Raw genomic sequence first — 13,966 nt, 5'->3', positions numbered from 1 at the left:
ACTGGATAGGAAGGGGAAATGGGGAGGGGAAAGAAGGGGAAAGAAGAAGGGGAAAGGGAAAGGGAAATGGGAAGAGGAAGGGGAATGGGAAAGGAAAGATGGAGAGGAAGGAGTGGGGAAGGAGAAATGGGAAGGGAAAAGAAGAAAGGGAAAAGTGAAACTGGGAAGAGAAATGGGAAGAGGAAGGGGAAGGGGGAAAGGGAAAGGGAAAAGGAAATTGGAAAGAGACTGGTTGGGAAGGGGAAATGGGGAGCGGAAACGGGGACGGGAAAGAAGAAGGGGAAAGGGAAAGAGGAAAGGGAAAGAGAAATGGGAAGAGGAAGGGGAATGGGGAGGGAAAGATGGAGAGGAAGGAGTGGGGAAGGAGAAATGGGAAGGGAAAAGAAGGGGAAAAGGGAAATGGGAAGAGGAAGGGGAAGGGAAAGGGAAAGCAGAAGGGGAAGGATAAATGAGAAGGGAAAAGAAGAAAGGGAAAAGTGAAACTGGAAAGGGAAATGGGAGGAGGAAGGGGAAGGGGGAAAAGGAAAAGGAAATTGGAAAGAGACTGGATGGGAAGGGGAAATGGGGAGGGGAAAGAAGAAGGGGAAGAGGAAAGAGGAAAGAGGAAAGAGGAAAGAGGAAAGAGGAAAGAGGAAAGAGGAAAGAGGAAAGAGGAAAGAGGAAAGGGAAAGAGAAATGGCAAGAGGAAGGGGAATGGGGAGGGAAAGATGGAGAGGAAGGAGTGGGGAAGGAGAAATGGGGAGGGAAAAGAAGAGGGAAAAGGAAAAATGGAAGTGAAAAGGAAAACTGGGAAGGGGAAGGGAAAGGAGAAGGGGAAGGATAAATGGGAAGGGAAAAGAAGGGGAAAAATGAAACTGGAAAGAGAAATGGGAAAAGGAAGGGGAAGGGGGAGGGAAAGAAGAAGGGGAAGGAATGGGGAAGGAGCAATGGGAATGGGGAAAGAAGGGGAAAAGGGAAAGAAGAAGGGGAAAGGGGAGGGGAGGGGAGGGGAGGGGAGGGGAGGGGAGGGGAGGGGAGGGGAGGGGAGGGGAGGGGAGGGGAGGGGAGGGGAGGGGAGGGGAGGGGAGGGGAGGGGAGGGGAGGGGGGGAAGGGAAGGGAAGGGAAGGGAAGGGAAGGGAAGGGAAGGGAAGGGAAGGGAAGGGAAGGGAAGGGAAGGGAAGGGAAGGGAAGGGAAGGGAAGGGAAGGGAAGGGAAGGGAAGGGAAGGGAAGGGAAGGGAAGGGAAGGGAAGGGAAGGGAAGGGAAGGGAAGGGAAGGGAAGGGAAGGGAAGGGAAGGGAAGGGAAGGGAAGGGAAGGGAAGGGAAGGGAAGGGAAGGGAAGGGAAGGGAAGGGAAGGGAAGGGAAGGGAAGGGAAGGGAAGGGAAGGGAAGGAGCCCAGCACACCCGCACTTCCTTGTAGAGCCGCAGACAGCTGTGGTTGAGGATGAAGTATCGGTCGTGGAAGCCGGTGCTCAGGCCCAGCCCCAGCACGTTCCTCTCCTCGCGGAACTTCATCATGCCGTGCTTGCAGTCGCCCACTCTGCTGGCTGGGGAGGGGGGACGACGACAAAATAAATCACGGTGGACCCCAGAGGGCAGCAGGGACCCCCCCCCCCAACCCCCAGCCCCAACACGTCCCCTCACCGAGGTAGAGCAGCATGTTCTCCATGGAGAGCTGCTTCTTCACCACCAGGTAGCTGTCGGTGCCCAGGCTGTGCACGATGGGCAGCACTTTTTCGGAGTAGTGCAAGGGACGCTCTGGTGAGGACACGAGGATGCACCACTGCAGCTCTGTGTGCGGCTGCGTGCGCCGAGATGCAGCACCGCTGCGGGGCCACAGCCTGCGCCGTGCTCCCCAGCCCTCTCACAACGGAATGCACGGATCTCCATCCTTATTCTATCCCAATCCCACCCCCATCTCCATGCCCTCTCCATCCCCATCCCCATCCCATCCCCATTCCCATCTTCAGCCCCTCTTCATCCCCATCCCCATCCCATCCCATCCCCATCCTCATCCTCATCTCCACCCCATCCCCATCCCATCCCACCCCCATTCCATCCTCATCCCCATGCCATCACAGTCCCATCCTATTTCCACCCCCATCCCACCCCATTCCATCCCATCCTATCCCCATCCCTCCTCAACCCATCTCCATCCCCATCCCATCCCAATTTCCACCCATCCCCATCCCCATCCTCATCCCCATGCTATCACAATCCCTCCTATTTCCATCCCCATCCCATTCTATTCCCATCCCCATCCCTCCTCAACCCATTCCCATCCCCATCCCATCCCCACCCCCATGCCATCACAGTCCCATCCTATTTCCACCCAAATCCCCATCCCATCCCATCCCATCCCATCCCATCCCCATCCCCATCCCTATTTCCACCCTATCCCCATCCCATCCCATCCCATCCCCATCCCCATGCCATCACAGTCCCATCCTATTTCCATCCCCATCCCATCTCAATTTCCATCCCATCCCACCCCATCCCATCCCCACCCCCATGCCATGCCATCCCATCCTATTTCCACCCCATCCCATTCCCATGCCATCACAATCCCCATCCCATCCTGTCCCACTCCAACCCCATCCCTCCTCAACCCACCCCTATCCCTACTCCCACCCCAGCCCCATATCCCCCTCCATCTCCATCCTCACCCCACCCCAATCTCCATCCCTTCTAAACCCATCCTCATCCCCATCCCCATCCCATCCCATCCCCATTCCCACCCCATCCCCATCCCCAACCCATCCCCATCCCTCCTAAACCCATCCCTATCCCTATCCCTACTCCCTCTACAACTCCATATCCTCCTCCATCTCCATCCTCACCCCCACCCCAATCTCCATCCCTCCTCAACCCATCCTCATCTCCATCCCCATCCCCATCCCATCTCCATCCCCATCCCCATTCTCATCCCATCCCAATTTCCACCCTATCCCCATCCCATCCCATCCCCATCCTCATCTCCACCCCCAACCCCATCCCCATTCCCATCCCATCCCATCCCATCCCCATCCCCATCCCCATGCCATCAAGATCCCATTCTATTGCCATCCCCATCCCATTCCGTTCTCATCCCCATTCCACCCCATTCCACCCCATTCCATCCCATTCCACCCCATCCCATCCCATTCCACCCCATCCCATCCCATTCCACCCCACCCCACCCCATCCCATCCCATCCCATCCCACCCCACCCCATCCCATCCCATCCCCATCCCCATCTCTCCTCAACCCACCCCCATCCCCACCCCATCCCATCCCCTCTCCATTCCCACCCCATTCCCATCCCATCCCATCCCATTTCCACCCCCCACACCCACCTGCCTCCTCCCTCTCATTCACTTCGAAGCAGCTCCAATAATCCTTCTCCTTGGTGACGATTTTCCTCCTATCCAGGATCTCGAATGTGAGCTCCTCAGCCGTCATCGTGGCCGGGATCTGTGGGGTGGGGGGTGACACCATCACCTTTTGCCCCCCCCCAGCACCCACCCCACCCACCCGGGAGCCCCATCCCACTCACCTTCACGTGCTGCTCCATCTCTGTCTTCTTCTCTTCCAGGTAGACGGTGCAGATGAAGTCTCCAGCTTGCTGCGGAGCGAGCAGAGATCACTTTGCCCCTCCTTAACCATTCCCCACACCCCCCCCTTGTCGTCCCCCCCACACAAATCGGGGCTGGGGGGGACACAGACCCCCACCTGCGTCCCGCTGGATGCCACCTCCCGCATCTTCATGATGGCCGTGATCTCATCCTGCTGCTTCTTCATCTCCTGGTCGTCCACCTGCACGGGGGGAGGGCGGCAGTGATGTGCGCACGTCCCACGTGCGTGGGGAGCTCTGCTCCTGCCTCACCCCCTGGGATGCCATGCTCAGCGCATCCGTGCGTCCATCCAGCCCTCCATCCTTCCCTCCGGCCCTCCATCCATCCCTCCATCCATCCTTCCATCCATCCCTCCATGCCTCCACCCATCCCTCCATCCCTCCATTCATCCCTCCATTCATCCATCCATCCATCCATTCCTTCCTTACTCCATCCCTCCACCCATCCATCCATCCATCCCTCCATCCATCCCTCCCTCCATCCCTCCATCCCTCCATCCTTCCATCGATCCCTCCCTCCATCCATCCCTCCCTCCAACCATCCATCCCTCCACCCATCCATCCATCCATCCATCCCTCCAACCCTCCCTCCATCCCTCCCTCCATCCCTCCATTCTTCCATCCATCCCTCCATCCCTCCCTCCCTCCCCCCCTCTCTCTTCCTCCTCCCTCCCTCCATCCCAACATGTCTCCCTCCATCCATCTCTCCCTCCCTCCCTCCATTTTTCCTTCCTTCCCTCCCTCCCTCCCACCTTCTCTCCCTCCATCTCTGCCCCCCTCCTTCCCTCCTTCCATCTCCCCCCTCTCCTTCTATCCCAAAATCTCTCTATCCCTCCCTCCCTTCCTCCAATCTTTCCATCTCTCCCTCCCTCCCTCCCTCCCTCCTTTCCACCAATCTTCATCCATCTCTCCCTTCCTCCTTCCCTCCATCCCTCTCTCCATCTCTCCTTATCTCCCTCCATTCCAACATCTCTCCCTCCCTCCTTCCATCTCTCCCTCCCTCCTTCCATCTCCCATCCTTCTCTCCTTCCATCCCAACATCTCTCCCTCCCTTCCTCCCTCCAATCCTCCTTCCATCCATCTCTCCCGCCCCTTCCCTCTTTCCATCCCCCATCCCTCTCTACTTCCATCCATCTTTCTTTATCTCCCTCCATTCCACCATCTCTCCCTCCTTCCTTCCATCTCTCCCTCCCTCCTTCCATCTCCCATCCTTCTCTCCTTCCAACCCAACATCTCACCCTCCCTCCCTCCCTCCAATCCTCCTTCCATCCATCTCTCCCTCTCCTTCCCTCCTTCCACCCCCATCCTTCTCTCTGTCCATCCCTCCATCTCTCCTTCTCTCCCTCCATTCCACCATCTCTCCCTCCCTCCCTCCAACCATTTCTCCTTCCCTCCTCCCATCTCCCATCCTTCTTTCCCTCCACCCCAACATCTCTCCCTCCCTCCAATCCTCCTTCCATCCATCTCTCCCTCCCCTTCCCTCCTTCCATCCCCCATCCTTCTCTCCCTCCATTCCACCATCTCTCCCTCCCTCCCTCCTTCCATCTCCCATCCTTCTGTCCTTCCAACCCAACATCTCTCCCTCCCTCCATCTCTCCTTACTTTCAATCCTCCCTCCATCCATCTCTCCATCCCTCCCTCCATCTCTCCTTATCTCCTCCATTCCACCATCTCTCCCTCCCTCCATCCTTCCATCTCCCATCCTTCTCTCCCTCCATCCCAACATCTCCCCCTCCCTCCCTCCAATCCTCCTTCCATCCATCTCTCCCTCCCCTTCCCTCCTCCCATCTCCCATCCCTCTCTCCTTCCATCCCTCCATCCCTCCCTTTCCCCACCCCTCTCCCCATCCCTCCCTCCCCCCCCGGTCCCCCCCAGCCCCACACACATTGAAGATCTCCACGTAGTGCCCGATCAGCTCCTCCACCACCCTCCCAGCTTTGTAATCCTGTCCGTCTGTCTGGAACAGCGTGGGCCCGAAGACAATGGCCAGGTTGTGTGTGTTCATCTGATTGTCCCCCGCGAAACGCTGCACCCTGCATGGGGGGGGAAGCAGGGGGGGCACCCCATTACCATCCCCACCCCCGTAGTCCAACCTCTCCCCCCCTCAAGACCCCTTTGGCCACGTCTGTGTGTGTGCTGGGCAGCTTTGGAGATGGTTTGTCCCCAAATCTTTGTTTGGGGTGAAGCCAAACCACAACCCCCCCCCCCCTTGCACCCCCCCAGGACCCCCCCAGCAATGCAGGGAGATTGGGTTTGGGGTCTCCGTGACCCCCAGAATCCCCTGAGAGATTAGGGTTTGGGGATCCCAACCACAACAAGACCCCCTGGTTAAAGGGTCTGACGATCCCGTGTCCCCCCAGGACCCCCTGGGTGATGGATTTGGGGATCCTACAGCACCTCAGGACCCCCAGAGATGGATTTTGGGACCCCATGTCCCCCCAGGACCCCCTGGGTGATGGGTCTGGGGACTCTGCAGATCCTCAGGACCCCCAGAGATGGATTTGGGGAACCTGTGTCCCTCCAGTGCCCCCTGACAGATGGATTTGGGGATGCCACAGCCCCCCAAGACCCCATGGCAAATGTGTTTGGGGACCACATGTCTCCCCAGGACCCCCTGCTTGATGAGTCTGGGGACACTGCAGCCCCCCAGGACCCCCTACCAGATGGGTTTGGGCTCCCCACAGCACCCCTGGACACTCTGGGTGATGGATTTGGGGTCTCTGCGGCACCTCAGGACCCCCAGAGATGGATTTTGGGACCCTGTGTCCCCCCAGGAACCCCTGACAGATGGATTTGGGGACACTGAGCCTCTCAGGACCCCCAGAGATGGATGTGGGGATGCCACAGCCCCCCAAGACTCCATTGCAGATGGATTTGGGGACCCCATGCTCCCCCAGGACCCCTGCTTGATGAGTCTGGGGATACTGCAGCCCCCCAGGACCCCCTACCAGATGGGTTTGGGCTCCCACAGCCCCCCAGGACCCTCACAGCCCCCCAGACCTCTTGGGTGATGGGTCTGGGGACCCCGCAACCCCCTGGGTGATGGGTTTGGAGACATTCCAGCCCCCCACCACCCCCTGTCTGTTGGTTTTAAGGACTCCCTACCTCCCCAGCAGCCCCATGGGGGGGTCACCCCCCTCCCAACCCCCCCCAGACCCCACGGAGGGGCTGCGCCGCACCGAAAGAGGTGGTTGATGAGCGCCTTCAGCGTGGCCCTGTTCACAACAGGGAGGGCATCCAGCAGCCTCCTGTATTCCCTGATCCTCTCCTCCTCATCCTCCAGTGCTGCAAGGGAAGGAGGAATCATGGAAACCCCCCCTAAACCCCCCCCAAACCCTCACCCCCCCCTCCCACCCCCCCATTCGCATCCCTTCTTCAAACGCCTCCTTTTTGGGGTCCCCATATTTTGCTAAGGGATGAAGAGGAGGGGCTGCTTTGGGCGCCTCTGAGGAAGGAAAGGAGGGCGAGACCCCAACCACACCTCTGTGGGGACACAGAGGGGTGGGGGGACAGCATTCCTTTCCCCCCCCCCCACCCATCAACCCTCATCCCGAGGCTCAGAGCCCAGCGGTTCTGAATCACAGCCCCGCAGCTCAGCCAACAGCTGGCTGCCAGATGTGCGCCGCCGACTCCCAGAGGACAAAAGGAGGAAGAAATAGGAGGAAAAATGGGGTTTGCAATCCTCACAACCCACCCTAAAACCCAAAACCCAGCACCCAACTCCCCATAGGATAAAAGGAGGAAGAAATAGGATGAAAAATGGGGTTTGCAATCCTCACAACCCCCACCCAGCACCCCAAACCCATCACCCCCATCACCCCCAAATCCCCAAAGAATAAAAGGAGGAAGAAACAGGACCAAAAATGGGGTTTTCAATCCTCGCAACCCACCCCAAAACCCAGCACCCATCACCCATCACTCCCAGCACCCCATAGGATAAAAGGAGGAATAGGATGAAAAGTGGGGTTTGCAATCCTCACAACCCACCCCAAAACCCAAAACCCAGCACCCCCAACTCCCCAAAGGATAAAAGGAGGAAGAAATAGGATAAAAAATGGGGTTTTCCATCCTCGCAACCCCCACCCAGCACCCCAAACCCATCACCCCCAAATCCCCAAAGAATAAAAGGAGGAAGAAACAGGACCAAAAATGGGGTTTTCCATCCTCGCAACCCCCACTCAAAACCCAGCACCCATCACCCCATAGGATAAAAGGAAGAAGAAATAGGATGAAAAATGGGGTTTTAAATCATCACAACCCCCACCCAAAACCCAGCACCCATCACCCATCACTCCCAGCACCCCATAGGATAAAAGGAGGAAGAAATAGGATGAAAAACGGGGTTTTCCATCCTCACAACCCATCCAAAACCCAAAACCCACACAACCCCCATCCAAAACCCAGCACCCAGCACCCCCAACACCCATAGGATAAAAGGAGGAAGAAATAGGATGAAAAATGGGGTTTTCAATCCTTGCAACCCAAAACCCATCACCCAGCACCCCAACTCCCCAAAGAATAAAAGGAGGAAGGAATAGGATAAAAAATGGGGTTTTCCATCCTCGCAACCCCCACCCAAAACCCAGCACCCATCACCCATCACTCCCAGCACCCCAAAGGATAAAAGGAGGAAGAAATAGGATGAAAAATGGGGTTTTCCATCCTCACAACCCATCCAAAACCCAAAACCCACACAACCCCCACCCAAAACCCAGCACCCATCACCCCCAACACCCATAGGATAAAAGGAGGAAGAAATAGGATGAAAAATGGGGCTTTAAATCCTTGCAACCCACCCAAAACCCAAAACCCATCACCCCCTGCTCCCCATAGGACAAAAGGAGGAAGAAACAGGACCAAAAATGGGGTTTTCCATCCTCGCAACCCACCCCCCACCTTCACCCCCACCCAAAACCCATCACCCCCAACTCCCCAAAGGATAAAAGGAAGAAGAAATAGGGTGAAAAATGGGGTTTGCAATCCTCACACCCACCCCAAAACCCATCACCCATCACCCCCAACACCCATAGGACAAAAGGAGGAAGAACCAGGACGAAAACCGAGATTTTCCATCCTCGCAACCCCCCACCCACCCCACACCCATCACCCACCCCCTCCTCACCCGTCACCCCCAACCAATGTGGGCTGAAGCGTTGGGTGAAGAGGCCGGAATCTCCCAGATCCCGGAAGAAGCGTTTGAGGCTGTTGGCCACGTCGTCCACGTGCTGCTGCCCCTCCTTGAGGCGCACGGCGCGGGCGTCGCGCCGCAGGCTCTGCAGCAGGGCGCTGGTCTTGGACGTCTGGCCGCTCTTGCGGTAGATGCCCTCCGACGTCAGGCCTGGGAAAGGGGCAGGAGAAACAGGGGGGGGAGAGCGGGGTGCGGTGGGGTGGGGGTGGGATGAAGATGGGGATGGGATGGGGACAGAGAGATGGCATGGGATGGGGGGGGATGGGGTGGATGGGATGGGGATGGGATGGGGATGGGATGGGATGGGATGGGGTGGGATGGGGACAGAGAGATGGGATGGGATGGGATGAGATGGGATGACGATGGGACAAGGATGAGGATGGGGATGGGATGGGATGGGATGGGATTGGGATTGGGATGGCGATGGGGATGGGGATGGGATGGGGTGGGATGGGGATGGGACAAGGACAAGGACGAGGACGAGGATGGGATGGGATGGGATGGGATGGGATGGGATGGGATGGGATGGGATGGGGTGCGGTGGGGTGGGGTGGGGTGCGGTGGGGTGGGGTGGGGTGGGGTGGGGTGGAAGGGATGAAGATGGGGATAGGGATGGAATTGGGATGGGATGGGATGGGATGAATATGGGGATGGGGATGGGGATGGGGATGGGGATGGGGATGGGGATGGGGATGGGATGGGATGGGATGGGATGGGATGGGGATGGGGATGGGGATGGGGATGGGATGGGATGGGATGGGATGGGATTGGGATGGGGATGGGGATGGGGATGGGGATGGAGTTGGGATGGGGTGGGATGGGGCGAGGTGGAGTGGATGGGATGGGATGGGACAAGGACGAGGATGGGTTGGGGAGGATGGGATGAGGATGGGATAGGGATGGGATGGGGATGGGACAAAGACGAGGACGAGGATGGGGATGGGATGGGGTGGGGTGGGGTGGGATGGGGTGGATGGGATGAAGATGGTGATGGGGATGGGGATGGGGATGGGGATGGGGATGGGGATGGGGATGGGGATGGGGATGGGGATGGGGATGGGATGGGATGAGGTGGGGATGGGGTGGATGGGATGGGATGGGATGGGATGGGATGGGATGGGATGGGATGGGATGGGATGGAGTGAGGTGGGATGGGATGGGGTGGATGGGAAGAAGATGGGGATGGGGACGGGGATGGAGATGGGGATGGGATGGGTTGGGGAGGATGGGGTGGATGGGATGAGGATGGAGATGGGGATGGGGATGGGATGGAGGTGGGATGGGATGGGATGGGATGGGATGGGATGGGGTGGCCACACCATGGAGGTGGAGCACAAGGATGGAGGGGGATGGGTGGCACGAGCTCAAGCCGTCTGTTTTCCACTATAGGGTACCCCAAAGATCCCCCGAAGATCCCCCCAAACCCAACACCACATCCTCAAGGCTCAAGTTGTTGGTTTTCTCCTATGGGGCCCCCAAAGATTCCCCAAATATCCCCCCAAACCCAACATCACATCCTCAAGGCTCAAGCAGCTCGTTTCCCCCATGGGGAAGCCCAAAGATCCCCAAATATCCCCCCAAACCCAACACCAACACCTCGAGACTCAATCTGTTGGTTTTCCCCCATGGGGAACCCCAAACAGACCCCATATATCCTCCCAAACCCAACATCACATCCTCAAGCTGCTTGTTTCCCCCATCGGGAACCCCAAAGATCCCCAAATATCCCCCCAGTCCAACATCACCACCTTGAGGCTCAAGCTGCCTGTTTTATCCCAAAGGAAACCCCAAACAGACCCCAAATATCCCCCCAAACCCAACAGCACCACCTCGAGACTCAATCTGTTGGTTTTCCCCCATGGGGACACCAAAGATCCCCCAAATATCCCTCCAAACCCAACACCACATCCTCAAGCTGCCCGTTTTCCCCCATGGGAACCCCAAAGATCCCCAAATAACCCCTGAACCCAACAGCACCACCTCGAGACTCAAGTTGTTGCTTTTCCCCTATGGGGACCCCAAAGATCCCCCAAATATCCCCCCAAACCCAACACCACATCCTCAAGGCTCAAGCTGCCCGTTTTCCCCCATGGGGAGCCCAAAAGACCCCAAATAAGCCCCGAACCCCAGCCCCCGACGCGGGCAGCCCCGTACCGCACTGCGTGATGTAATCGATGCAGCGATCCACCAGCACTGGGACGTCCCCTTCCGTCAGCTGCTGCTCTGCCAACGTGTCCCCACCGCTTCCCGCTGCCTTCTGGATGGCCTGCAGCCAGCCCAGGAAGTCCAAGCGCCTCTCCCCGTGGATGTACAGAGTCCTGGGGGCAACCACAGGCTTCAAATCCCACCCCGGGGTACCTGCAAGGGATCCTCAAGGGTTCCTCAAGGATCGTCTGAAAGTCCGCCAAGGGTTCCTCAAGGATCCTCCAAGGGTTCCTCAAAGGTTCCCCAAAAGTCCCCGAAAAGTTTCTCAAGGTTTTCCCCAAGGATCCTCCAAAGGTCCTCCAAGGGTTCCTCAAAGGTTCCCCATTGGTTCTCCAGTGGTTCCTCAAGGGTTCTCCAAGAGTTCCCCAAGGATCCTCCAAGGGTTCCTTAAATGTTCCCCAATGGTTCTCCAAGGATCCTTCAAAGCTACTCCAAGAGTTCCTCAAGGATCCTCCAAGGGTTCCTCAAGAGTTGCCCAATGGTTCTCCAAGGGTTCCCCAAGGATCATTCAAAGGTTCCCCAAGGTTCTCAAAAAGTTTCTTAAGAGTTCCCCAAGGATCCTCCAAGGATCCTCCAAAGGTCCTCCAAGGGTTCCCCAAGGATCCTCAAAGGTTCCCCATTGGTTCTCCAGTGGTTCCTCAAGGGGTCCCCAAGGATCCTCAAAGGTTCCCCATTGGTTCTCCAGTGGTTCCTCAAGGGGTCCCCAAGGGTTCCCCAAGGATCCTCCAAACGTTCCTCCAAGAGTTTCCCAAAGATCTTAAGGGTTCCTCAAGAGTTGTCCAATGGTTCTCCAAGGGTTCCCCAAGGGTCCTTCAAAGGTTCCCCAAAGGTTCCCCAAGGGTTCCTCAAAGGCTCCCCAATGGTCCTCCAAAAGTCTGCCAAGGGTTCCCCAAGAGTCCCTCAAGAGTTCCTCAAGGGTTCCCCAAGGATCCTCCAAGAGTTCCTCAAAGGTTCCCCAAAGGTCTTTGAAAAGTTTCTCAAGGTTTCCCCAAGGATCCTCCAAAGGTCCTCCAAGGGTTCCCCAAGGATCCTCTAAGGGTTCCTCAAAGGTTCCCCATTGGTTCTCCAGTGGATCCTCAGGGGTTCTCCAAGGGTTCCCCAAGGATCCTCCAAGGGTTCCTCAAGAGTTGCCCAATGGTTCTCCAAGGGTTCCCCAAGGATCCTTCAAAGGTTCCCCAAGGGTTCCCCAAGGATCCCCCAAGGGTTCCTCAAGGATCCCGTAAGGGTTCCTCAAGGATCCTCCAAGAGTTCTCCATGGGTTCCTCAAGGGTTGCCCAAGAGTTCTGCAAAGGTTCCTTGAGGATCCTCTGAATGTCCTCCAAGGGTTCCCCAAGGATCCTCCAAGGGATCCTCAAATGTTCCCCAAAGGTCCTCGAAAAGTTTCTCAAGGGTTCCCCAAGAATCCTCCAAAGGTTCCCCAAGGGTTCCTCAAGGATCCTCCAAAGGTCCTCCAAGAGTTCCCCAATGATCCTCCAAGGATTCCTCAGGGGTTCCCCAAGGATCCTTCAAAGATTCCTGCAAGGGTTGTCCAAGGATCCTTCAAAGGTTCCTCAAGGGTTCCTCAAGGATCATCCAAAGGTCCTCCAAGAGTTCCCCAAGGATCCTCCAAGGATTCCTCAAGGGTTCTCCAAGGGTTCCCCAACAATCCTCCAAGGGATCCTCAGGGGTTCCCCAAGGATCCTTCAAAGATTCCTCCAAAGGTTGTCCAAGGATCCTTCAAAGATTCCCCAAGGGTTTCTCAAAGGTTCCCCAAAGGTCTGCCAAGGGTTCCTCAAGGATCCTCCATGGGTTCCTCAAAGGTTCCCCAAGGATCCTTCAAAGATTCCTCCAAGGGTTCCCCAAGGATCCTCCAAAGGTCCTCCAAGAGTTCCCCAAGGATCCTCCAAGGATTCCTCAAGGGTTCCTCAAGGGTTCCCCAAGGGTTCCCCAACGATCCTCCAAGGGTTCCTCAGGGGTTCCCCAAGGATCCTTCAAAGATTCCTCCAAAGGTTGTCCAAGGATCCTTCAAAGATTCCTCCAAGGGTTCCCCAAGGATCCTCCAAAGGTTCCCCAATGGATCTCCAAGGCTTCCTCCAGGCTTCTGCACGGATTCCCTCAGGTTTCCCCAAAGGTTCTCCCAAGGGTTCCCCAAAGGTCCTACCCCACATTTCCCCATGGCCCCCCAAGATTTCCCCCCCCAGCTCCCCCGTGGTTGATGCACCCAGCCCGCTGTCTGTCCAGCTTTACCTCCTCCTCTCCACCAGCACCAGCACCTCGTTGTCCCCTTGGATGGCTGCAAGAAAAATCGTGGGGACCCATCAGGAGCCTCCATCTCCATCCTGGGCCGAGCGAAAGGACGGAGAACCAAACAGGGACCCCCACCCCCTCCCACTGCACGCCTCACATGAACCCCTTTGCAAGACCACCCCCGGGACCCCTCCCCAATCGCTTACACAACTCCTGCAGCTTCCTCAGCTGCACGGCCTCCTGCTTCTGCCCATCCCTGGAGCAGACGTGGAGCGTGGAACCCACCAAAGCAAACCAGCCCTCCTCGGGGCGCTCCAGGCTCAGCCCCCCTTTGTACATCAGCCTCCCGAGTCGCTCGAAGTCGTGGCCCAAAAGCTCCTCGGCGCAGGGTGGGATGAAGGACTTTTGGGGGAGAGGATGGAGGGTAAAAGGGGGTCAGAGGAACCCCCAGCCCCAATCGCAGCCCCTCGGGTTGGAGAGCAGCTCCTACCTTGGCGAGGGAGCGCAGCCAATCGCGGGCGCCGTCGGGGTTGTCTGAGCCGAAGAGGTAGAGCCTCTCCGACTCGATGTAGACCTCAAAGGTGAACTCGATGCTGGGGGGGAGTGGGGCCAGTGTGGGGTCAGATTTGGGGATCCCATGGGTCCCCTCCGATGGTGGGAGTCCCACAGTTGCCCCTGTGTTGGGTTCCTTCGGATTGGGGATCTCCCATCGTATCCCAGAATTTTATGCAGATGATGGGTGGGTCCTCACAGT

General features: G+C 57.5%; 1 protein-coding gene across 3 annotated transcripts in view; it reads right to left on the bottom strand.

Moving 5' to 3' along the window:
* Positions 1-13,966, bottom strand: part of ARAP1 (ArfGAP with RhoGAP domain, ankyrin repeat and PH domain 1) — a 72,067-nt gene that overhangs the window by 6,920 nt on the left and 51,181 nt on the right. For all 3 annotated transcript variants that reach the window (XM_090134197.1, XM_090134198.1, XM_090134199.1), the window contains 12 exons: positions 13,703-13,805; positions 13,419-13,614; positions 13,213-13,258; positions 10,936-11,099; positions 8,716-8,931; positions 6,773-6,878; positions 5,479-5,626; positions 3,692-3,775; positions 3,516-3,584; positions 3,316-3,433; positions 1,625-1,738; positions 1,385-1,527 (listed from right to left, as the gene is read on the bottom strand). In XM_090134197.1, coding sequence (XP_089990323.1) covers positions 1,385-1,527; positions 1,625-1,738; positions 3,316-3,433; positions 3,516-3,584; positions 3,692-3,775; positions 5,479-5,626; positions 6,773-6,878; positions 8,716-8,931; positions 10,936-11,099; positions 13,213-13,258; positions 13,419-13,614; positions 13,703-13,805 — 1,507 coding nt within the window. The remainder of the gene's footprint in view (positions 1-1,384; positions 1,528-1,624; positions 1,739-3,315; positions 3,434-3,515; positions 3,585-3,691; positions 3,776-5,478; positions 5,627-6,772; positions 6,879-8,715; positions 8,932-10,935; positions 11,100-13,212; positions 13,259-13,418; positions 13,615-13,702; positions 13,806-13,966) is intronic.

The sequence above is a fragment of the Phasianus colchicus genome, chromosome 1, assembly GCF_987193195.1.
Source record: "Phasianus colchicus chromosome 1, bPhaCol1.hap1.1, whole genome shotgun sequence".
In the NCBI taxonomy this organism is placed as follows: Eukaryota; Metazoa; Chordata; class Aves; order Galliformes; family Phasianidae; genus Phasianus; species Phasianus colchicus.
The sequence above is the reverse complement of the archived record's forward strand: the minus strand, read 5'-3'. Positions and strand labels throughout refer to the sequence as shown.